This window comes from Aegilops tauschii, chromosome 1 (assembly GCF_002575655.3).
Source record: "Aegilops tauschii subsp. strangulata cultivar AL8/78 chromosome 1, Aet v6.0, whole genome shotgun sequence".
NCBI classification, from domain to species: Eukaryota; Viridiplantae; Streptophyta; class Magnoliopsida; order Poales; family Poaceae; genus Aegilops; species Aegilops tauschii.
In genome coordinates this window covers 341431640-341456547 of record NC_053035.3, presented here as the reverse complement: position 1 = coordinate 341456547, position 24908 = coordinate 341431640, and the positions used below count along the sequence as shown (strand labels likewise).

The 24908-nt window shown below is 43.5% G+C and overlaps 3 protein-coding genes and 1 non-coding gene across 5 annotated transcripts; 2 read left to right on the top strand and 2 right to left on the bottom strand.

Moving 5' to 3' along the window:
* The first annotated feature begins 10955 nt into the window (after positions 1 to 10955).
* LOC109733388 (AP-3 complex subunit mu) lies at positions 10956 to 15041 on the top strand. Of its 2 annotated transcripts, none has more exons than XM_020292600.4 (8): positions 10956 to 11145; positions 11276 to 11381; positions 11698 to 11799; positions 12441 to 12530; positions 12838 to 13085; positions 13576 to 13785; positions 13880 to 14087; positions 14336 to 15041. In XM_020292600.4, the coding sequence occupies exons 1-8, from the start codon at positions 11111 to 11113 to the stop codon at positions 14579 to 14581; spliced, it is 1245 nt and encodes a 414-aa protein (XP_020148189.1). In that variant the 5' UTR covers positions 10956 to 11110; the 3' UTR covers positions 14582 to 15041. The 2 variants fall into 2 exon arrangements, with proteins under 2 accessions (XP_020148189.1, XP_020148188.1); XM_020292599.3 differs by having other exon boundaries at positions 11689 to 11799.
* A 1311-nt stretch (positions 15042 to 16352) lies between these two features.
* LOC109733387 (mitochondrial fission 1 protein A) lies at positions 16353 to 19657 on the top strand. The gene is made up of 5 exons (XM_045227317.2): positions 16353 to 16578; positions 17605 to 17734; positions 17853 to 17974; positions 19023 to 19086; positions 19366 to 19657. Exons 1-5 carry the CDS (start codon positions 16486 to 16488, stop codon positions 19449 to 19451), a joined length of 495 nt encoding a protein of 164 aa, XP_045083252.1. The 5' UTR covers positions 16353 to 16485; the 3' UTR covers positions 19452 to 19657.
* Positions 19580 to 21624, bottom strand: LOC109733386 (annexin D3). Its single transcript, XM_020292597.4, has 6 exons — positions 21323 to 21624; positions 20938 to 21083; positions 20582 to 20812; positions 20250 to 20465; positions 20060 to 20149; positions 19580 to 19987 (listed from the first exon to the last, which is right to left on the bottom strand). The coding sequence occupies exons 1-6, from the start codon at positions 21519 to 21521 to the stop codon at positions 19787 to 19789; spliced, it is 1083 nt and encodes a 360-aa protein (XP_020148186.1). The 5' UTR covers positions 21522 to 21624; the 3' UTR covers positions 19580 to 19786.
* Positions 21625 to 22041: 417 nt separating this feature from the next.
* Positions 22042 to 22114, bottom strand: TRNAR-CCU (transfer RNA arginine (anticodon CCU)). Its single transcript has one exon. It is a non-coding gene; the product is annotated as a tRNA-Arg (tRNA).
* Between the last annotated feature and the right edge of the window lie 2794 nt (positions 22115 to 24908).

The following is a 24908-nucleotide window of genomic DNA, read 5'->3' as shown; positions in this document are numbered from 1 at the left end:
GCTCGGGAATTGTCTTATCCATCCCTTGCATGTTATAATTCATCACAAAGCTCTTGTAGCTTGGTGGCAGTGATTGAAGAATTCTGTCAATGACACTATCATCAGGAAGATTAACTCCCAGTTGAATCAAGTGATTGTTATACCCAAACATTTTGAGTATATGCTCACTGGCAGAACTATTCTCCTCCATCTTGCAGCTGTAGAACTTATTGGAGACTCCATATCTCTCAATCTGAGCATTTGCTTGAAATATTAACTTCAACTCCTGGAACATCTCATATGCTCCATGACGTTCAAAACATCGTTGAAGTCCCGGTTCTAAGCCGTAAAGCATGGCACACTGAACTATCGAGTAGTCATCAGCTTTGCTCTGCCAGACGTTCATGACATCTGGCGTTGCTCCTGCAGCGGGTTTGGCACCTAGCGGTGCTTCCAGGATGTGATTCTTCTGTGCAGCAATGAGGATAATCCTCAAGTTATGGACCCAGTCCGTGTAGTTGCTACCATCATCTTTCAACTTAGCTTTCTCTAGGAACGCATTAAAATTCAACGGAACAACAGCACGTGCCATCTATCTACAACAACATAGACATGCAAAATACTATTAGGTACTAAGTTCATGATAAATTAAAGTTCAATTAATCATATTACTAAAGAACTCCCACTTAGATAGACATCCCTCTAATCATCTAAGTGATCACGTGATCCATATCAACTAAACCATGTCCGATCATCACGTGAGATGGAGTAGTTTTCAATGGTGAACATCACTATGTTGATCATATCTACTATATGATTCACGCTCGAATTTTCGGTCTCAGTGTTCCGAGGCCATATCTGCATATGCTAGGCTCGTCAAGTTTAACCCGAGTATTCTGCGTGTGCAAAACTGACTTGCACCCGTTGTATGTGAACGTAGAGCTTATCACACCCGATCATCACGTGGTGTCTCGGCACGACGAACTTTCGCAACAGTGCATACTCAGGGAGAACACTTGTACCTTGAAATTTAGTGAGAGATCATCTTATAATGCTACCGTCAAACTAAGCAAAATAAGATGCATAAAGGATAAACATCACATGCAATCAATATAAGTGATATGATATGGCCATCATCATCTTGTGTGCCTTTGATCTCCATCTCCAAAGCACCGTCATGATCACCATCGTCACCGGCGCGACACCTTGATCTCCATCGTAGCATCGTTGTCGTCTCGCTAACTATTGCTTCTATGACTATCACTACCGCTTAGTGATAAAGTAAAGCAATTACATGGCGATTGCATTTCATACAATAAAGCGACAACCATATGACTCCTGCCAGTTGCCGATAACTTCGTTACAAAACATGATCATCTCATATAATAAAATTTAGCATCATGTCTTGACCATATCACATCACAACATACCCTGCAAAAACAAGTTAGACGTTCTCTACTTTGTTGTTGCAAGTTTTACGTGGCTGCTACGGGCTGAGCAAGAACCGTTCTTACCTACGCATCAAAACCACAACGATTTTTCGTCAAGTATGTGTTGTTTTAACCTTCAACAAGGACCGAGCTAGCCACACTCGATTCAACTAAAGTTGGAGAAACTGACACCCGCCAGCCACCTGTGTGCGAAGCACGTCGGTAGAACCAGTCTCGTGTAAGCGTACGCATAATGTCGGTCCGGGCCGCTTCATCCAACAATACTGCCGAATCAAAGTATGACATGCTGGTAAGCAGTATGACTATTATCGCCCACAACTCACTTGTGTTCTACTCGTGCATATAACATCTACGCATAAACCTGGCTCGGATGCCACTGTTGGGGAACGTAGTAATTTCAAAAAAATTCCTACGCACACGCAAGATCATGGTGATGCATAGCAACGAGAGGGGAGAGTGTTGTCCACGTACCCTCGTAGACCGTAAGCGGAAGCGTTATGACAACGCGGTTGATGTAGTCGTACGTCTTCACGATCGACTGATCCTAGTACCGAAAGTACGGCACCTCCGTGATCTGCACACGTTCGGCTCGGTGACGTCCCACGAACTCACGATCCAACAGAGTGTCGAGGGAGAGCTTCATCAGCACGAGGGCGTGATGACGGTGATGATGAAGCTACCGGCGCAGGGCTTCGCCTAAGCACTACGACAATATGACCGAGGTGGATTATGGTGGAGGGGGCACCGCACACGGTTGGAAACAATCAACTTGTGTGTCCTAGGGTGCCCCCTGCCCCCGTATATAAAGAAGTAAGGGGGAAGGCCGGCCGAACCTTGGGGCACGCCAGGATAGGAGGAGTCCTCCTCCTAGTAGGAGTAGGACTCCCCTTTCCTACTCCTACTAGGAGGGGGAAAGGAAGGAGGAGAGGGAGAAGGAAAGGGGGGCGCCGCCCCCTTCCCTAGTCCAATTCGGACCAGAGGGGGAGGGGGCGCGCGGCCTGCCCTGGCCGGCCTCTCTCTCTCTCTCCACTAAGGCCCGTGTGGCCCATTAGTTCTCCCGGGGGGTTCCGGTAACCCTCCGGCACTCCAGTTTTCTCCGAAATCACCTGGAACACTTCCGGTGTCCGAATATAGCCGTCCCGTCCAATATATCAATCTTTATGTCTCAACCATTTCGAGACTCCTCGTCATGTCCGTGATCACATCCGGGACTCCGAACTATCTTCGGTACATCAAAACACATAAACTCATAATACCGGTCGTCACCGAACGTTAAGCGTGCGGACCCTACGGGTTCGAGCACTATGTAGACATGACCGAGACACGTCTCCGGTCAATAACCAATAGCGGAACCTGGATGTTCATATTGGCTCCCACATATTCTACGAAGATCTTTATCGGTCAAACCGCATAACAAAATATGTTGATCCCTTTGTCAACGGTATGTTACTTTTCCGAGATTCGATCGTCGGTATCTCAATACCTAGTTCAATCTTGTTACTGGCAAGTCTCTTTACTCGTTCTGTAATGCATCATCCCGCAACTAACTCATTAGTCACATTGCTTGCAAGGCTTATAGTGATGTGCATTACCGAGAGGGGCCAGAGATACCTCTCCGACAATCGGAGTGACAAATCCTAATCTCGATCTATGCCAACTCAACAAGTACCATCGGGGACACCTGTAGAGCACCTTTATAATCACCCAGTTACGTGGAGACGTTTGGTAGCACACAAAGTGTTCCTCCGGTATTCGGGAGTTGCATAATCTCATAGTCATAGGAACATGTATAAGTCATGAAGAAAGCAATAGCAATATACTAAATGATCAAGTGCTAAGCTAACGGAATGGGTCAAGTCAATCACATCATTCTCTAATGATGTGATCCCGTTAATCAAATGACAACTCATGTCTATGGCTAGGAAACTTAACCATCTTTGATTCAACGAGCTAGTCAAGTAGAGGCATACTAGTGACACTCTGTTTTGTCTATGTATTCACACATGTACTAAGTTTCCGGTTAATATAATTCTAGCATGAATAATAAACATTTATCATGATATAAGGAAATATAAATAACAACTTTATTATTGCCTCTAGGGTATATTTCCTTCAGGTTCGTCATGGTCAAGTAACATGACCTTCAGAACAGGATTACCGTACCACTCTGGTGCGGATCGTACTCTGGTTGACCTACGAGGTTCGGTAGTAACTTGATCAGAAGTTTCATGATCATCATCATTAGCTTCCTCACTAATTGGTGTAGGAATCACTGGAACTGATTTCTGTGATGAACTACTTTCCAATAAGGGAGCAGGTACAATTACCTCATCAAGTTCTACTTTCCTCCCACCCACTTCTTTCGAGAGAAACTCCTTCTCTAGAAAGGATCCATTCTTAGCAAAAAAGATCTTGCCTTCGGATCTGTGATAGAAGGTGTACCCAACAATTTCTTTTGGGTATCCTATGAAGACGCACTTCTCCGATTTGGGTTTGAGCTTATCAGGTTGAAACTTTTTCACATAAGCATCATAGCCCCAAACTTTAAGAAACGACAACTTAGGTTTCTTGCCAAACCATTGTTCATACGGTGTCGTCTCAACGGATTTAGATGGTGCCCTATTTAACGTGAATGTAGCTGTCTCTAATGCATAACCCCAAAACAATAGTGGTAACCGGTAAGAGACATCATAGATCGCACCATATCTAATAAAGTACGGTTATGACGTTCGGACACACCATTACGTTGTGGTGTTCCAGGTGGCGTGAGTTGCGAAACTATTCCACATTGTTTCAAATGAAGACCAAACTCATAACTCAAATATTCACCTCCACGATCAGATCGTAGAAACCTTATTTTCTTGTTATGATGATTTTCCACTTCACTCTGAAATTCTTTGAACTTTTCAAATGTTTCAGACTTATGTTTCATCAAGTAGATATACCCATATCTGCTCAAATCATCTATGAAGGTCAGAAAAGAACGATACCCGCCGCGAGCCTCAACACTCATCGGATCGCATACATCAGTATGTATTATTTCCAATAAGTCAGTTGCTCGCTCCATTGTTCCGGAGAACGGAGTCTTAGTCATCTTGCCCATGAGGCATGGTTCACAAGCATCAAGTGACTCATAATCAAGTGATTCCAAAAGTCCATCAGCATGGAGTTTCTTCATGCACTTTACACCAATATGACCTAAACAACAGTGCCACATATAAGTTGCACTACATTATTAACTTTGCATTTTTAGCTTCAATATTATGTATATGTGTATCACTCGGATCAAGATTCAATAAACAATTTATATTAAGTGTATGACCATAGAAGGTTTTATTCATGTAAACAGAACAACAATTATTCTTTGACTTAAATGAATAACCGTATTGCAATAAACATGATCCAATCATATTCATGCTCAACACAAACACCAAATAACATTTATTTTGGTCCAACACTAATCTCAAAGGTATAGGGAGTGTGCGATGTTGATCTTATCAACCTTGGAATCATTTCCATAACACATCGTCACTTCGCCCATAACTAGTATGTGTTCATTCTGCAACTCCTGTTTTTAGTTACTACTCTTAGCAACTAAACCAGTATCAAATACTGAGGGGTTGCTATAAACACTAGTAAAGTACACATCAATAACATGTATATCAAATATACTTTTGTTCACTTTGCCATCCTTCTTATCCGCCAAGTATCTAGGGCAGTTCCACTTCTAGTGACCATTTCCTTTGCAGTAGAAGCACTCAGTTTTAGGCTTGGGTCTAGCTTTGGGCTTCTTCATGGGAGTGGCAACTTACTTGCCATTCTTCTTGAAGTTCCCTTTCTTTCCCTTGCCCTTTTACTTGAAACTAGTGGTCTTGTCAACCATCAACACTTGATGCTTTCCTTGATTTCTACCTTCGCTGATTTCAGCATCGCGAAGAGCTCGGGAATTGTCTTGTTCATCCCTTGCATATTATGGTTCATCACGAAGTTCTAGTAACTTGGTGATAGTGACTAGAGAACTTTGTCAATCACTATCTTATCTGGAAGATTAACTCCCATTTGATTCAAGCGATTGTAGTACTCAGACATTCTGAGCACATGCTCACTGGTTGAGCTATTCTCCTCCATCTTGTAGGCAAAATACTTGTCAGAGGTCTCATACCTCTCGACTCGGGCATGAGTCTGAAATACCAACTTCATCTCTTAGAACATCTTACATGCTCTGTGGCGTTCAAAACATTTTTGAAGTCCCGGTTCTAAGCCGTAAAGCATGGTGCACTAAACTATCAAGTAGCTATCATACCGAGCTTGCCAAACGTTCATAACGTCTGTTATCTGCTCTGCAATAGGTCCGTCACCTAGCGGTGCATCAAGGACATAATTCTTCTATGCAGCAATGAGGATAATCCTCAGATCACGGACCTAGTCCGCATCATTGCTACTATGATCTTTCAACATAGTTTTTCTCTAGGAACATATCAAAAAATAAATGGGGAGCTACATTGCAAGCTATTGATCTACAACATAGATATGCAAAAACTATCAGGACTAAGTTCATGATAAATTAAGTTCAATTAATAATGTTACATAAGAACTCCCACTTAGATAGACATCCCTCTAATCATCTAAGTGATCACGTGATCCATATCAACTAAACCATGTCCGATCATCACGTGAGATGGAGTAGTTTTCAATGGTGAACATCATTATGTTGATCATATCTACTATATGGTTCACGCTCGACCTTTCGGTCTCAGTGTTCTGAGGCCATATCTGCATATGCTAGGCTCGTCAAGTTTAACCCGAGTATTCTGTGTGTGCAAAACTGGCTTGCACCCGTTGTATGTGAACGTAGAGCTTATCACACCCGATCATCACGTGGTGTCTCGGCACGACGAACTGTCGCAACGGTGCATACTCAGGGAGAACACTTGTACCTTGAAATTTAGTGAGAGATCATCTTGTAATGCTACCGTCGTACTAAGAAAAATAAGATGCATAAAGGATAAACATCACATGCAATCAATATAAGTGATATGATATAGCCATCATCATCTTGTGCCTTTGATCTCCATCTCCAAAGCACTGCCATGATCACCATCGTCACCGGCTTGACACCTTGATCTTCATCGAAGCATCGTTGTCGTCTCGCCAACTATTGCTACTACGACTATCGCTACCGCTTAGTGATAAAGTAAAGCAATTACATGGCGATTGCATTTCATACAATAAAGCGAAAACCATATGGCTCCTGCCAGTTGGCGATAACTGTTACAAAACATGATCATCTCATACAACAATTTATATATCATCACGTCTTGACCATATCACATCACAGCAATCCTTGCAAAAACAAGTTAGACGTCCTCTACTTTGTTGTTGCAAGTTTTACGTGGCTGCTACGGGCTTCTAGCAAGAACCGTTCTTACGTACGCATCAAAACCACAACGATTTTTCATCAAGTGTGCTATTTTAACCTTCAACAAGGACCGGGCGTAGTCACACTCGATTCAACTAAAGCTGGAGAAACAGATACCCACTAGCCACGTGTGTGCGAAGCACAGCCGTAGAACCAGTCTCATGAACGCGGTCATGTAATGTCGGTCTGGGCCGCTTCATCCAACAATACCGCCGAATCAAAGTATGACATGCTGGTAAGCAGTATGACTATTATCGCCCACAACTCTTTGCGTTCTACTCGTGCATATAACATCTACGCATAGACCTGGCTCTAATGCCACTGTTGGGGAACGTAGTATTTCAAAAAAATTGCCTACGATCACGCAAGATCTGTCTAGGAGAAGCATATCAACGAGCGGGGAGAGTGTATCCACGTACCCTCGTAGACCGAAAGCGGAAGCGTTTAGTAACGCGGTTAATGTAGTCGAACGTCTTCACGATCCGACCGATCCAAGCACCGAACGTACGGCACCTCCGAGTTCTGCACACGTTCGGCTCGATGACGTCCCTCGAACTCTTGATCCAGTAAAGTGTCGAGGGAGAGTTCCGTCAGCACGACGGCATGGTGACGGTGATGGTGAAGTAATCCGCGCAGGGCTTCGCCTAAGCACTACGTGAATATGACCGGAGGCGTAAACTGTGGAGGGGGCGCCACACACGGCTAACAATGTTTGTTGTGTGTTCTAGGCGCCCCCTCCCCACGTATATATAGGTGGGAGGGGGAGGGGAGCAGCAAGGGCGCGCCCAAGTAGGAGGAATCCTACTTGGGGGCCTTGTCCAATTCGGCCTCCCCCCTTCCAAAAGTGTTGGAGGGGGAAGGAAAGAGAGGGGGGAGAGAAGGGAAGGGGAGGCCGAATCCTCCTCTTTCCTTTCTCTCTTCTCCTCCTTCCTTCTCCTCCTATTTGGAATATATGGGGCGCACCAGCCCACTAGGGGCTGGTCTATCCCGCCCTTGGCCCAATAAGGCCCATATCTTTGTCGGAGGTGCCCGGAACCCCTTCCGGTGACCCGATACGTACCCGGTACCCCCATAACACTTCCGGTGTCCGAATACTATCGTCCTATATATGAATCTTTACCTCTCGACCATTTTGAGACTCCTCGTCATGTCCGTAATCTCATCCGGGACTCTGAACAACATTCGGTCACCAAATCACATAACTCATATAATACAAATCGTCATCGAACGTTAAGCGTGCGGACCCTACGGGTTCGAGAACTATGTAGACATGACCGAGACACATCTCCGGTCAATAACCAATAGCGGAACCTGGATGCTCATATTGGCTCCTCCATATTCTACGAAGATCTTTATCGGCCAAACCGCATAACAACATACGTTGTTCCCTTTGTCATCGGTATGTTACTTGCCGGAGATTCGATCGTCGGTATCATCATACCTAGTTCAATCTCGTTACCGGCAAGTCTCTTTACTCGTTCCGTAATGCATCATCCTGTAACTAACTCATTAGCCACATTGCTTGCAAGGCTTATAGTGATGATCATTACCGAGTAGGCCCAGAGATACCTCTCCGATACACGGAGTGACAAATCCTAATCTCGATCTACGCCAACTCAACAAACACCATCGGAGACACCTGTAGAGCGTCTTTATAATCACCCAGTTACGTTGTGACGCTTGATAGCACACAAGGTGTTCCTCCGGTATTCGGGAGCTGCATAATCTCATAGTCAGAGGAACATGTATAAGTCATGATGAAAGCATCAGCAATAAACTATACGATCATTATGCTAAGCTAACGGATGGGTCTTGTCCATCACATCATTCTCTAATGATGTGATCCCGTTCATCAAATGACAACACATGTCTATGGTCAGGAAACTTAACCATCTTTGATTAACGAGCTAGTCTAGTAGAGGCATACTAGGGACACTTTGTTTTATCTATGTATTCACACATGTATCAAGTTTCCGGTTAATACAATTCTAGCATGAATAATAAACATTTATCATGATATAAGGAAATATAAATAACAACTTTATTATTGCCTCTAGGGCATATTTCCTTCAAGGAGCTCTTTCGGTATGCCATTGTGAATAATTTGCCATAATATTATCAAGCAATTTGTTGGCTTCACCCAAAGTAATTTACATAAAAGTACCATCCGCGGCGGAATCTAAAAGATTACGAGAAACAAAATTCAACCCCGCATAAAATTTTTGTATGATCATCCAAAGATTTAACCCATGAGTTGGGCAATTCCTTAGCATCAATTTCATCCTTTCCCAAGACCCCATCTTGTTATCCTTAATAGCAACGATACATACGTGTCGGTTCCCCTTCTACCACTGAGATCAAGCACCGTAAGATCGAACCCATCACAAAGCACCTCTTCCCGTTGCAAGATAAAGAGATCAAGTTGGCCAAACAAAACCCAAATATCGGAGAAGAAATACGAGGCTATAAGCAATCATGCATATAAGAGATCAAAGAAGACTCAAATAACTTTCATGGATAAAAAGATAGATCTGATCATAAACTCAAAGTTCATCGGATCCCAACAAACACACCGCAAAAAGAGTTACATCATATGGATCTCCAAGAGACCATTGTATTGAGAATGAATAGAGAGAGAGGAAGCCATCTAGCTACTAACTACGGACCGTAGATCTACAATGAACTACTCGCGCATCATCGAAGAGCACCAATGGACATGATGAACCCCTCCGTGATGGTGTCTAGATTGGATCTGGTGGTCCTGGAACTTCCGACGGCTGGAATTGATTTCCATCGACTCCCCTAGGGTTTCTGAAATATTGGGGTATTTATAGAGCAAAGAGGCGGTGTGGGAGGCCACCGAGGTGGGCACAACCCACCTAGCCGCGCCTGGGGACCCAGGCGCGCCCTGGTGGGCTGTGCCCCCTCGGAGCACCCCCCATGTGCTTCTCCGGCCCATTGGGTGTCTTCTGGTTCATAAAAATTCCACAAAAAGTTTCGTTGCATTTGGACTCCGTTTGGTATTGATTTCCCGTGATTAAAAAAACATGTAGAAAACAACAACTGACACTTGGCACTGTGTCAATAGGTTAGTACCAAAAAATGATATAAAATGACTATAAATTGATTGTAAAACATACAAGAATGATAATATAACAGCATGGAACAATAAAAAATTATAGATATGTTGGAGACGTATCAGCCAACGACGGTCGAATCTGATTGCTTGGAACCCATTTAGTCATGCACATGAATTATCAAGATTTGCAGTCCATCAGGGACCAAGCCAGAAATATTATACCAATGAGGTCAGGAGAGATAAACCATTCGAGGGGGAGGGGACCATATAAATTTAGACCATTTTATGCTAAGAATCTGGAATTGTTTTCAGAAAAAAGAATTAGCATGGGGAGAGCCATGGCCCAGCATGTCCACACCGGAGTCCATATACAACGGTTCTAGCAGAAATTTTCTTGATTGTGGGAAGGATTGCATCGATCTCGTTCAAGCATTGTCTGCGGGAAGCTAATCAATTGGCGCACAAGTTAGAGCGCTAATCTTTTGGTTCCAAATACACCAGGGGCTCTCCCCTAAAAAAAGTTTTTAAGTATGGGTTTGAAACATATTTTTAACTAAGCATAGCTTAAATTGTTAAGTTTTCATTGTGGAATATGTTCACATGGGTTCTAGACTTTTCATGTGTGCATGTATATTTGCTGAATTTATTTTTGTACCATGTTTCTAAAAGAATATCTTGTTTTTTTATTGATTAATTTTGTATCGGTGGACACGCAATGCACAAGATTACTACTCATCAGTTTCAAATTATAAGGTGTTGAAACCCTTTTTGAATCGAATGTATGTGGAGGTGTTTTAGCGTTAGTCTGTATGTAACTTTTATCAAAATATCCAAAAACATCTTATAATTCGAAACAGAGTGGCCGTGTAGATAAGAAGGAGCAGCGTTTGGTGTGCGATCGAGCCGACATGCTCTGAACTGAAGTCCACCGTTGGCGCTCAGTTCGGTGAATCGGGTTCGGTGGATATTTTCAAAGAAATAAATCGGTGGCAATTTCGCAAAAACAGACCGGATTAACCATACAAACCGAATGGCACCCTTTGTAATAAGCTTCAGCCAAGTCACGACTCCAGGTTCGTCTCGTTCCACTGCTCCTGCTTCTTCTCCGGCACGGCGTCTTCCGCCGGTCGCTCCTAAGATCCTCGCACCACCCCGCCGCGCCCAGCCGCGAAAGGGAGCGGAATGCTGCAGTGCGTCTTCCTCCTCTCCGATTCCGGGTAATCTCAGCGCCGCAGCCCTCCGATTTCCGTTGCCCCCCCGCCTTTTCCGGCCGGATCCCTCCGACCCTTGGACTGATCCGAACTGAATTTGATGCGATTCGTTGGGCTGGGCTCCCGGGATCGGCAGGGAGGTGATGGTGGAGAAGCAGATGACGGCGCACCGCGTGGACCGCGCCATCTGCGGCTGGTTCTGGGAGTACGTTCTCGCCCACGCCGCCGGCGACCCGTCCAAGGTAATACAGCCTCTGGTCCTGCTTAATTTTACCGCCCCCTTTGCTCACTACTTCATGGGCAGCTCCTAGTTCTTGATTCCCGATACCTTCAGTATCTTGTGTCATTGCTGTTGCTAGTCTAAACTAGTAAATTTTGAGCTGTAGAGAAATCTAGTATAAACTACTCCCAGAAACACTCTTAACTACCTAATGTATAAACGTCTTACATTATGGGATGGAGGGGGTAGTAAATTTTGAGCTGTTGTAGTGTTGAGTTCATGCCTATTTCATTGGACCGCCACTTATTATGTGTCTCGGACTCTGGAAGGTCTTGCAGGTTGTGGTGTCCCCAACACACTACTTGTTTCGAGTATATCGCAGTGGGGTGACATTCTTGGCATGCACCCAAGTGGAGATGCCCCCCTTGATGGCTATCGAGGTCCGTGCTTCATATCCTTACACACTTTCGTCTTTAATTCAATGTCATTTGCTTGCCTAGAAGACATAGTCTAGCATAGTTGTCTAAGAAAAAGCTACCAGTTTTAATTTGGGTTGAGATTGCTCCCTGTTTCCTGCCGGGCATGGTGTATGCTTTGATACAATGTTACACTTTCTGAATAGTATCTAACATCCACAATCACAACAACAATTAATCTTGCTGATTTATCAATAGTTCAATACATGATATGTATGAAATAACTAGTTTTTTGAAGACATATAATGTTATACTCCCTCCGTCCGGAAAAGCTTGTCTCTCAAATGGATGTATCTAGCACCAAGTTAGTGCTAGATACATCCATTTGAGGGACAACTTTGGGACAAGTTTTTTCAGGCGGAGGGAGTATTAAACAGCAAGACATTTAGTACTCTGTGATGTTGAAAGCATTTTCAGTAAGGATTTGCAGATTGTAGCTAAAAATGTTATTGTTATCCACAAGTCTTTCCTTGCCTGGAATGGTCAATATTGAATATACTTCCCAAAGTTATCGATCCCTGAAATAGCAGATAGCCTGATTGTCTACAGTTTTAGCTTTCAGTCTCTTTTATACGGGTGTGCTCATATGATTCCATTGTATCCAGTTCCTCTCTCGTGTGGCTGATGTCTTGACAGATTACCTTGGAGATATAAATGAAGACACAATCAAAGACAACTTCGTAATTGTTTATCAGGTATATTTTCTTACCCGTCACATTATAGAGAGGTACAAAGCTCATGAAATTTCAATACATAAGGCTATCTATTTACTTCTTAAAAATTAGGTGCTTCTATCCAAGTATTCTGTTTCCATCGATTGATGAAGGCAATGCATATGCTAGTCCACTGTTAAGTTCATTCTGTCAAAGCAACATCAATCCGGAATGTGTGTTGCATTCGAACTTTTAATAACGATCATCAAGTTTAATCCATGATTAGTAAAACCAAATATTTGACATTTATATAGGTTCACTAAACTATATTATTCATACATTAATCCAGATTCTAGATGAAATGATGGACAATGGCTTTCCACTCACTACTGAGCCAAACATCTTGAAAGAGTTGGTTGCCCAACCAAATATGGTCAGCAAAATGTTAAATGTTATGACTGGTAAGAGTTCTACTATTGGTAGCAAACTTCCAGATGCAACTGCTTCTTTTGTACCTTGGAGAACAACAATTGTCAAGGATGCAAGCAATGAAGTCTATGTTAACATAGTTGAGGAACTAGATGCATGTGTGAACAGGTATTCTGACCTTTTTTCCTTTTAGATGCTCTATATATAGTAAATTTCCTCACATCTATAAATTTGGCTTTTAGATCCCTTGATCATGTGTGAACAAGTATTATGTTCACACATTTTAGTTTCCTATAAGTAAATAGAAATTATTATCAATTTGTGGCTTTGGCTTCTAGGACCTTAAGTCACAGTAACACTTTGTTAAACTATCTGCAGGAAACTAAAGCTGGACTTTAGTATATCCAAAGTACCAACTACTGAATGTCGTTCGAAATCCACCATTAGTTAATATACGTCTCACTAACTATTAAACACAATTTAAGCTCCAAGATTTAATCGAGTAGGCAAAGTGGTGGTTAGCAGTGTAGAAGGTCATATATGTTCTCTTCTTTGTGAGGAGTAGATCCATCTACCTCACTTTGTTGTCTTTTAGCACCCACGACTCTGAAATAATTTTTCTGATGTTGACATTTTTATTGGTTGATCGGATTTGCAGGGAAGGGGTTCTAGTGAAATGTGAGGCATGTGGTGAAATTGAAGTGAATTCAAGTCTTCCAGGGTTACCAGAGTTGACATTGTCATTTGCAAATCCTACAATTATCAATGATGTGAGGTTCCACCCTTGTGTCCGATTTAGACCATGGGAATCCAATCAGATCCTATCATTTGTTCCTCCTGATGGGCAGTTCAAGCTTATGAGTTATAGGTGCATAAATATCCACTGTCAATGGGTTCTTCTATGTTTTTGCTACCTTGGGTTGCCTGTTATATATTCTCATCATTTGATTGCAAATAATCAGGGTTAAGAAATTGAAGACCACACCAATTTACGTGAAACCACAATTATCATCTGATTCTGGGAATTGCCGTGTTCATGTGATGGTGGGGATTCGGAATGATCCTGGGAAACCTATTGATTCTATAATAGTGCAGTTTCAGTTGCCTCCCCTTATTGCTTCTGCTGATTTGACTGCAAACCACGGCACAGTCGACATCCTTGCCGATCAGGTCAGTACATTGCTTGCCACCAAATTTCTATAACTTCGATTGATACTAGTTTTTTCGTTTTCCCACGTGAACCTATGACCTAGCTCCCTTCTTAAGGAAGCTAGGAACTAGAAAACGTAATGGTACGCTGGTGAATCAATCATATACTAATTGATTTTTACTGAATAAATACGATGTTTTCCACACCCGAGCACTCCATATATACCTCGAAATGCCTGTCTAATAATAGCATTTGTTTATTTATGCAGACCTGTGTGTGGACAATTGGGCATATTCCAAAAGACAAAGCACCATCCCTCTCTGGAAATCTACGTCTCGAGGAAGGACTCGCTCATCTGCACGCATTTCCAATATTTCAGGTGAAATTCAGGATTATGGGGGCTGCGCTGTCTGGGCTTCAAATTGATAAACTGGACGTGAAAAATACACCAAGCGCACCATACAAAGGTTTTCGAGCCCAAACTCAGGCTGGAAGGTATGAGGTCAGATCCTAGGTTGTCGCGGAAGTCTCAGCCACCACATTTTGCACCCCTAATTCAACATGGTGCCATAGCCCGGAACTGTGGTGCCACCAAAGGTATTACTGTTCATCCATGCCTAGCATGCTTATCAAGGTCAACATTCGACATGCATCCATTTTTTCTGGTTGGGGCGACGGTGAAGATTTCTCGGTGTGTAGATGCTTAGCGGCTGATATATCAAGATTTTCAGTTGTGCTGTATCCACTTAGGCTAGAACAATCAGTTAATCTGTCTATGTTCAGTCATGTAACTACCGACAGTTAGAGAAGGGGTGGTGTTTTTCTCCCAGGCTTACAGCTATTTGTATGCAGTTGTAATTTGAGAACAATTGTACAAAAGGATTAGGGTGCCTGTAAATCCTTCTTTTTATATGATGAAAGATAGACACGCTCGTTGTTTGGTTTCTTGGGGGAAACCATTTTTATGTTCATCACAAGCATCTGTCAGTGAACACACTTGGGCGTTTCCATGTCTGATGAAGAAGGGTTAGCTGGCTAAGCAACTTATAACTTGTATATACAGCAGAGGGGGTATGCGTACTGAATGAAATATGCAGAAAAGTAATACACCTAACAAATACAGGGGGAATACATGGTGCAATACTACAAGATGTCAAGATACGTGGGGAACAACCGTGTTGACTGTTGTCCGGCAGACATGCTTTCTGAACTGCCCCTATGCAATGGTTAGGAAAAACCCAACAAAGACCGTTTTAGAGTATTTTATTTTGGGCTACTTTGCACTAGACTTTGTTACTCCCTCCTATCTAAATTAATTGACACAACTCTAATACAACTCCGATCCGAATTAATTGATTCAGATCAGAGTGAGTAATAATATTTTTTGGCGTGCTTCTAAAGTAGAATGGGAGTGTTATTAGCAAATAGCAGCACTTATGTCCTCTTTCCCCTCGCGACCACTAGATACTCTTCCCTCCAAGCTTTGTTGGCGAGCCGTGGATCCACCTCCCATCTACCCGCTGCTCAGGGGAGGGGATCTTGGTGCCTCGGCTTCGATTAGTAGTTTAGATTAGTTTTCTTTTCCTCTGGTACTGTTTCGACAAATGGCGGCTCTTTATTTTCGAGCTGGTCTTTTGTGGTCAGATCCTTCTTGAGTTCGTCCATTGGGATATAGTCGATGGAGCTTCGACGTAGATTCCCGATGTCTCATTAGGACGATGAGGTTAGGGTTTCTCGCCATGTGTGCTAGCCAACGAGATTTGGTTTCAGACACTTCAGACCGATTCAATGGTTCAATGGCGACAACTCCGGCTCTGGTCCTTAGGAGCATGTGCATGAAGACTTTCCGACTATCATGGATAGGGTCAAAATGGCTCCAGTAGCGATGCAACAACAGTGGTGCGTCAGCAGCTCATCCTGACGACAACGGTGGTCGTTCGGTGGTGCTCGATGCATTTTTTATTATGTTTGGATTGCACTGCATTTCTTACCAACCTTTATAATAGATCTGTGTCCATAGAAAAACATTTTATTTATTTTGAGGGAAATTACCAACATTTCATTTTAGATCTATTCATTCGAATTGATTATCAAAAAGAAAAAAAAGGACACCATAAGATCTGCTTAAAACGTGGGACCCACGAGACGTATGCGAGACAAGTCGTGGCCTCGTGGGCTAAGCAAACGCAAATCCACGCGGCGGACTTGACTTGCGCTCGAATCCGTCGTTGGTTGGTTGCATTCTCTTTCTCTTTCTCTCCTCTCCTGGCCCATAGATACATACGACGCTGCTTCCTTCCGCGTCCAGAAACCCTCGTCCACCCACCACCAACACCGGCCACCGCCTCCTCCCCCCAAATCGACCCCCCCCCCCCCCCCCCCCCCCCCCCCCCCCCCCAAGCAGATCGGCCGAGAGCCATGGAGGCGCAGATGAGCAAGTTCTTCGAGTCGGTGGGCTCCTTCTTCTCCGGCGGCGACAACATCCCCTGGTGCGACCGCGACATCATCGCCGTAAGAGCTCCCCACCTCTCTCCCCTTAGCCCCTCGCTTTACTTAATGGATCTTTCGCTGCTGTGGTGTCCTGCGCTGTAGGGGGGGGGGGGGGGGGGGGGGTGGGGGGGTTAATTGGTTCTAGGATGCACGCATCATATTATGCGAAGCACGAAAATATATGTAGAGAAGGAGAGTGGGTCGCTATTGCAAAGCTTCGTGGTGCTTGATGCTGTCCTGGTGGTGGGAGACTAGCCGTGATTGTTGAATCATGGTGCCTTACCACGTTTGTTCAGTTAGTTGATGATGCCATTATTTAGTGGCAGTAGCCTGGATTTACCAAGTTCGGATGTTGGATACTTGGATTCCCATTTTGTCTCTTGTAGTATCGGATGCTATGGACTTTGCTAAAGTCATCACATAGTTAACTCACTATGAAATGTCCACTCGGAACTTGGACATGTTCATTCGGTTACTGTTATCTGTTTATGTAGTGTTCACAAGCACGAACTGTTCAATCATATATTCTTTGCTGTTGCTTTTGTTCAGTATATATGTGCTTTCTGTTCTTTTGCAATGTTCACAGACTATCCTGTTATGTTAATTATGTTAGACGAGCAACTAGAACTTATAGTTCTGATTCCGATGATTATTCATGGTTTATATGTTTGAACCGTTGGTGGTGGGAGATTAGTCTTATGTGTTTGACCCGTTGGTGCTTTGGCATGACATGTATGTTCAGTTAGTTGATGTGATTTTGTAGTGACAATAGCACGAATTTACCAAATTGCAATGTTGGATGCCCATCTGGTCTCGTATAGTACATGTCTTTTACTAAAATCATTAGATGGTTAACTGAGCTCTGAAATGTCTTACTCAGAATTTATGCCTGTTTGCGAACACGAACTGTCTAAGTCATATATTTTTTTCTGTTACTATTGTTAAATATATGCTTTCTGTTCCCCTTCAATGTTCACAAATTATTTTGTTTTGTTAAATATCTTCGATGAGCAAGCAGAGCTTATATTCATGGTTATATGTACCTAGGGATGTGAAAGAGAGGTTGCTGAGGCTGCAACCGAGGAACAGAAAAATGATAGCATTATGAGGCTATCTTGGGCTCTCGTCCATTCCAAGCAGACTGATGATGTGAACCGTGGAATTGGCATGATTGAAGGTCAGATAACTTTTTTATTTGCATGGTAGAAAATTTACTCCTTGCAACCTATTGTCTTACTTTGCTATCTATTCTTCTCAACTCTGTTTTGATCAAATTGTTTGTTCTACTTGCACAGCTTCTCTTGATAAAACCACCAGCCCACTGCAGACTAGAGAAAAGTTGTATTTGCTGGCTGTTGGGCACTACAGAAATGGTAACTATGTAAGGAGCCGGCAACTTGCGGACCGTTGTTTGGAGGTATTCTTGCACTACCTTCTGGTTGCCTTATATAATGCATTCTTTCTTGATGTGTGGTTAGTGTTTCTGCTCGTAAAAGGGAAAGAAATATTTCACTGGTTTTGAGCTTAACTGCAAATCAAATATTTGATAATGTCATACATGCAGTTGATGCAAGTGGCTATGTATTGTGAACTTGTGGTAACCCATCATCTTATTTGCTTGTGTAACAACCAACTAGTGTTATTTCTATGCTGGTTTGCTGGGTGACACATGTGGAATTTATTTGCATATTGCTTGCGTAACTATTTACTTGTACTGTTTCTGTGCTGGATGACATAGTGACAAACCAAATATTTGATTCCACCAAGGTTTGTGCAACTAAAGTAAAGGTTCTTGATATTTGTGGCTCCTTCAGTTTGTTGATTTCTTAATCAGGCTCGAAAATAATTTTCCTACATATGCACCATCCAAGAAATCGTCCCTTAAATCACCCTCCCTCTCATTAATCTTGCAGCTGTTGTGATATACAATCTATTTTTCTGCGGTAGGACTGATAGACAATTGATATGTGGCTATGCAGATAACAGTATTTTGTAATTGTTATGCAAACAGCAAAGTCATTCAACTGTTGTGTCACGTGTTCTATACTTCTATTTATTCCACACCTATCCTTGTCGATTAATTCTTGCTAAGCAGTTCAAGAACGTGGCTATGCTTGTTGCTGATTCCTTGTGTGCTACTCCATTTCAAGATTTGGCTATGCTTGAGCCTAATTCCCAAGTAGCATTTTTGTGCCGGACATGTTAGTTAGACATACTTATCTATGTGAGCTACAGTATACACTTTAAACTTGGGATACAATTAAAATTCAGACAAAAATATGCAAAACAAACTTTATGGGGTAATATAAGTGCATATGTTTTTCAACTGTTTAAGGGGTAATCTGGGACCATCATCTTTATATTCCATACTAGTTGAATACAAGTGCATATGTTTTTCAACCGTTTAAGGATATTGCCACCTTTTAAATTCCCCCTTTTAATTTATCTTGACCCCTTTCTTGTAGATTCAACCAGATTGGAGGCAGGCATCATCTCTGAAGAAGGCAATAGAGGATAAAATTGCTAAAGGTAAGAATTAATCAACCATACTTTTCTACGATCCAATTGGCAGTTTGATCTTTTTTATATGTTCCTCAATCCTCAGTAGAAAACTACTCCCTCCGTCCCATAATATAAGAGCGTTGAGCGTTGTAGCGTAAAAAACACTCTTATATTATGGGACGGAGGGAGTATGTGATAATTTTATCTGTTGAAGTGACAACAGTGCGCTATGAGTAATTTATGCTGAGTTTTCAAAATCAAGCAATGTATGCTGGCTACAGATACTGATAGCCCTGTTCCGTGCAGATGGTGTGATTGGCATAGGAATCGCCACAACTGCAGTAGGACTTATCGTCGGTGGGATCGCAGCTGCTCTTGCAAGGAAGAAGTGAGACTGCACCCGCCTGTTGATGAAATAGGATGTGTGTTTGGTTCTACCGTTCGTTCTGTGTTACTTAGAGTCGAATCGCCGCAACTATTGTGCATAAAATGAGTTTATGATACCATGGCACCGTGTATCTTCGGATAAGTCAAATCGTGATGGAAGTATAGTGCTGAATACACCAATAAATGAACTGCCAAGGGTCTTATTTCACAACATCAACACTTCACTCTCTAGATTGTACTTGTACACACGACAATGTCACTCTGTTCGATCGAACGGTCTAAGTAGCAAACAATACGCCATTGAACTGCATCCTCCGAGCTTGGATGATCCTAGCAATGGCTACTCGGCCCCGATGAGGGTGAGCAGGATGCCCTGGTAGTACCCGGAAGTGTCGCCGACGACGTCCTTGGTCACCGTCGTCTTGTACCTCACCTTGTATTCCTCCTTGACTTTCTTCATGTCGACCTCGGCGCGCGAGACGATCGCTCTGGTCAGGGACTCCTCGTCGGTGCCGAGCCCGATGATTGAGCTCCGGATCACCTGGAGAAGGCAGAGCCATGAAGAACATCAGAACAGAAGCAGCCTGGAAAAGGTTGAACTTTTGAGTATTACCTCTGCGAAATGCTTCTCGGGCGATGTCAGGCACCAGACCGCGGTTTTCAGCATCGCGGAGAGCTTGTCGTTGCGATTGCCCTCGAGAACCTGTGAATTTGCGGCGCATAAAAATAGGTACTGTAGTTCATTTTTGTGTGTTCAGTTCTTTTTTAACTGTAGAAAAATAATGGCGCTGCAGAAAGTAGACCTCGTCGATGGCCTTGCCGTGCTCCTGCTTGTAGTGCTGGAACGTCGCCTTGAGCTGCGGCTTGCTCCTGGAGCTGACGATGCGGACCACGTCGCCGTGCAGCGGCTGCTTCTTGGCCGCCACCGCGCCGTGCAGATCGGCCGCCTCCGCCCTCGCCAGCTCGCCATCGACGTGCTCGCCGCCGTAGCGGTACGAGCTCACCAGGCGCACCAAGAACTGCACGCGCACACATACACGAACGCTCAGGTGACCAGCAACGGCAACAGCAAGAAATGAACCCACGGCGGCGACCAAAAAAAGAGAGGAGAATGCCAGGATCCGCACGGCCTTGCCTGCTTGAGGGGCTCCTTGTAGAGCGGGCAGGCGGCGACGTCCTCCTCGAGCGACGAGCCGTAGGCGGAGCAGTAGGCCTTCCTGACGGCGACGAGGTGGTCCGGCGACGACGCGCAGGCGACCTCGATGAGCACCCAGGCGTGCCGGTCCCCGCCCTTCTTCCTGAGGGCCTTGTAGGCCAGCTTGGCGTCCCGCGCCGCCGGGTCCATCGCCCACAGCGTCATCGCGCCCTGAAAACCACCAGACCAGATCAACGCGCAGGCATGGAGATCAGATTTTGGACGGTGCCCGGGGAGGAAGGAAGAAGCCTAAGGAGGTCGCCAGCCATGGAGGCGAAGGTGAAGGTGTATCTTACCTTGAAGTGGCTGGAGAGCTCGTCTTGGAGCGTGCGGAGGAGGGGCTTGTCGTAGAGGCCCTCGTAGGCCACGGCGATCTCCGCGCGCTGCGCCGCCGTCCGGTGGCCGAGGATCTCGATCAGCGCGTTCTCGTCCGTCCCCCACCCTGCCCATTTCTCGATTTCAGTACGGATTCTTCTCGCGTCGGAGCGAAAAACAACAACATCAATATCAATGGACTCCTACTGGCAATCACTCGCCACCAAGAACAATCATTGTCCCAATTTCTCTGCCCTCCAAAATTTTAAAATGACAGCAACAAAACAGACTAACAGCAGCCACCTCGCACAAAAAATTGACCAGGAGAGCTACAAAAACGAGGTAAACTGGATTGAATCTTTGTACCTTGTACTGCTTTTCTTATGCTCTCTGCGTCCTCGGTTGGGGAAGGGACGGGGTCCGGGACCGAGATGGAGGCCATGGGGCTGAGGGTTCGTGCTCCTTCTTCTCCCTCTCTTCCTGGAGTTGAGGAGAAGTGGAGGAAGAGGAGATTGAGGGGAGGGATGTTATGGATGCACTCGAGGCAGCAGCACCAGCCACACATGGCACACACCACCAGAGTTGAAAGCTTCACCGGCAATGGGCTTTTTGGCTAATTATTTCCTCGTGTGTTTCGCGTGCATCTTTTGATCGTGTTTTTCTTGGCTCGTTTTAGGTTCTTAGTCATGAGTTTTAATGGTTCCACTGTTATCCAGCTTGTAATTGGATTGTAGCCTGGCTAGTGTTGTGTAGTACAGGTCATACGAGGGGCATTTTGGGTATGTTCGTTGCTCCTATTTAATCAGCATTGAAGAGATAATTAGATTTGTTTGCTGGAAAAAGGGTGAGTAATACTTAATGAATTGTTCCCTTTTCTTACTGAAACTTGGGAGTTAAGGAAAATTAGTACTCCCTCCCTTGTAGAAGATGGGCGGAGAGTGTTATCACCGTTACACCCTCTTTTACATGTTTCACACTTCTTCATATCCTCTCTCCTCTTTGAGAAAACAACAAGAACAACAACGAAAAAATCCTTCAAAAACAGTGAACCAACTAAGCACAAAAGAAATATACAGAAAATAAAACGCGCCAGGTAGGGGTCGAACCTACGACTTTCCGCTTAGGAAACGGACGCTCTATCCACTGAGCTACAGGCGCCTTGATGAATTTATTTCTCCTCTCCCCTCTCTATTCTCTTCTGCAGTTTCAAACCAGCTGTTCCTCCCACTCACCCACCACTATCTGGGAAGATCAGCATGTGCAACAACAAAGGAGCTTAGCAGTAACAACGATAAAAAAATAATCAGACAAACAAAAGCAGACATTCTCATGCTGGAAGCAGAATCTTGGAAACACATGGGCATTGCTTAACCGGTAAGGTTTCCTTCTAAAGGAGAACTCCAAACAAATCTCCAAAACCACACTGTTTCCACCATGCAAAGATGCGTAATTTGCTCACGCTTTACTACTTTAGCCCGTCATTTAGAACGAGAAGCGTCATGGGCTCCAAGATAAACTGAAGAGCCTTTCAAAAGTGTTCAAAAAAACGGAGGACATGCCCGCACGTTCCATGCGCCGGGTTCAAAAGCGGAGAACACGCCACATTTCGCAAAGCATTTCAAAGCCTTTTTTGCTTTCTCCATGAAACCCACACGCTGCCTTTTATATTCTCTTACTTTGTTAAACTCTTTCTTTCAACGGAGGCTGCCTGTAATAAGAGGGGTAAAAAAAGTGGCATCAAAACAACTGTGCAGAGCTCTTTATATTTCAGAAAAGAAAACTAGAAAGACAGTTGGCAAGGTTGAGCTGATTTTAGACCTGCTTGGTTAGAATATTAGAGAAAACAAGTGTTCTCGTGGATCACACTCGTCTGACCAATGGTTTTCTAATATCAAACCCGGCCTTTGACGAAAGATGTATGGACAACTGTGATAGGATCGCTATATATGTGGCAGATGTCCAATGGCTAAGTTATGCAAACAAATCAACAACCATATCTGAAGCTCCAATATCATAGTAGGTGATTTGGTTGTGTGCAAGTCACTAATGATCTTGTCCTTACCATGCGCCCAGTTTCCTCAAGAATAATAATAGGCTTGCTGCATGATTGAAGATGGCAGTGCATGTTTTTCACACCGTCTAATTGTTCGTGTGATTCCCTCGCCACAAGTTTCAGCTGAAATAATCGCTTGTCACATCTTTATACTGTTGGTAGATATGGACGACTGTGGTGTGAACCTACAAAACTGCATTATAATTGGTGATTGGAAATGTTTCTCTAATCGGCTCTGATTGTGTTAGAGAGAAGCCAAAGACAACAAGCTGTTATATGATGTCCGGTTGCTGTGCAGAAACTTGAAACAGAAGTTGTGTTCCGGAACAGCCTTAAAATTGAATAAGACATAAACCAACCATGCATGATTGGAAGAAAATAATGAGGGTGCTGGTGGAGACGATAAGGATGACACCGTGGACAGTAGGGTTTACATTGCCACTATGATCATCAATATGAAGTGAGAATTCTGAGTACATTATGAGCGCATAATATTTTTTTTTCAAAGAAATGGGCCGCACCCCCGATTCCATTCCATCGCTATGAAATCACATTCAGTTCAGACAAATTTATGCCCTCAGGCATAGCCAGGATAGCTATAAACCAGAAGTTAGTAAAACACTTGGTACAAGTTTTTTCCAACAAGATTTTCTGGATGGCGCTAACAGCAGGAGACAGACTCCAGGACACACTCCGGAAGATCAGTAACACCCAGAAATATCAAATATTAGAAGGACATGTGATTTGAATAGGTGCAACCATTTGGAGGAAAATTGATCTGTTCATGTGATGTGTTCTTCCATATCCGTGGACCATGACGACTTGGGACCTTCACCATGTGCTCCAGATCTTATAGAAGTCTCTCAATGATGATTCTCCCTCCTGTCATCACTCATATGCTGGAAATATTGGCTGAGCTATTTGAATCCTTCTGGCATCAAAATATTTGCAATGTTCCCGAAAAGAATATTTTGCAATATTAAAACTATTTAAGCTCTTCTCTACTTCCTAAGGCTGGTCATCGTGAGAGTAACTTAGCTAGTAACATAACTCGTTTCAATACAAGTTTACTCATGTGGCATGTAGTTAATGAGGAAAGAGGTATTTGGAGTAACACAAGAGAGACATCACAAAATGAGGAGTGAGCTCTCATGCAAGAGCCTAACTATATGATTACTTATAGACAAATACAATAAATAGAAAGAAAGAGAAAGAGAGGTGCTTATAGCCCACCTTACTATATGAGTGAGTATAGTAGATGACTATATATATGACATGGCACCTCCATATAGCCATGGCTATACTATTACTGTGACATAACACAACCCAAAGCAAAATGAGTCTACAATCTAATAAATGCATGCAATCAATTATGATACTATTTCTAAGTTAGTTTGTACTATGAAGATAGTAACATAGACTAGCGTCATATGCATGACACTAGTCAAAGTTACTCCCCACTATGACTAACATAAGTTGATCACACGATCGCATTTCCCTGTCCACGCTTGCGATGACGTGTTGTATTGTAACACGGTGTAGGTCATTAGTTTGTTAGAGAAGCATCTAGTAATTTTATTAATTTTACAGAGAATTTCAGTTTTTACCCTTACTTTGGTATTTTTGATGCAAATTACCTCATCTAACAGTTTTTAAATCCAGACTACCCCATTTAGTGAAAGTTTTGCCATTTTGTGTTAAACCTATTTTGCGAAAGTTTCCGTCCGTTTCTTTACTACTCCATTTAGCGAAAAAAAAATCATCAATTTTTACCCCCATTTAACGCTTTAACGATCTATCATGTGGGTCTGGGCTGCCAGGTACACATGGCGTGTCCCATCGCAATTTTTCTCTCGGCGTTTTTCCCACACCTGAATAGGTCGAATGGCTTAGCCGTAC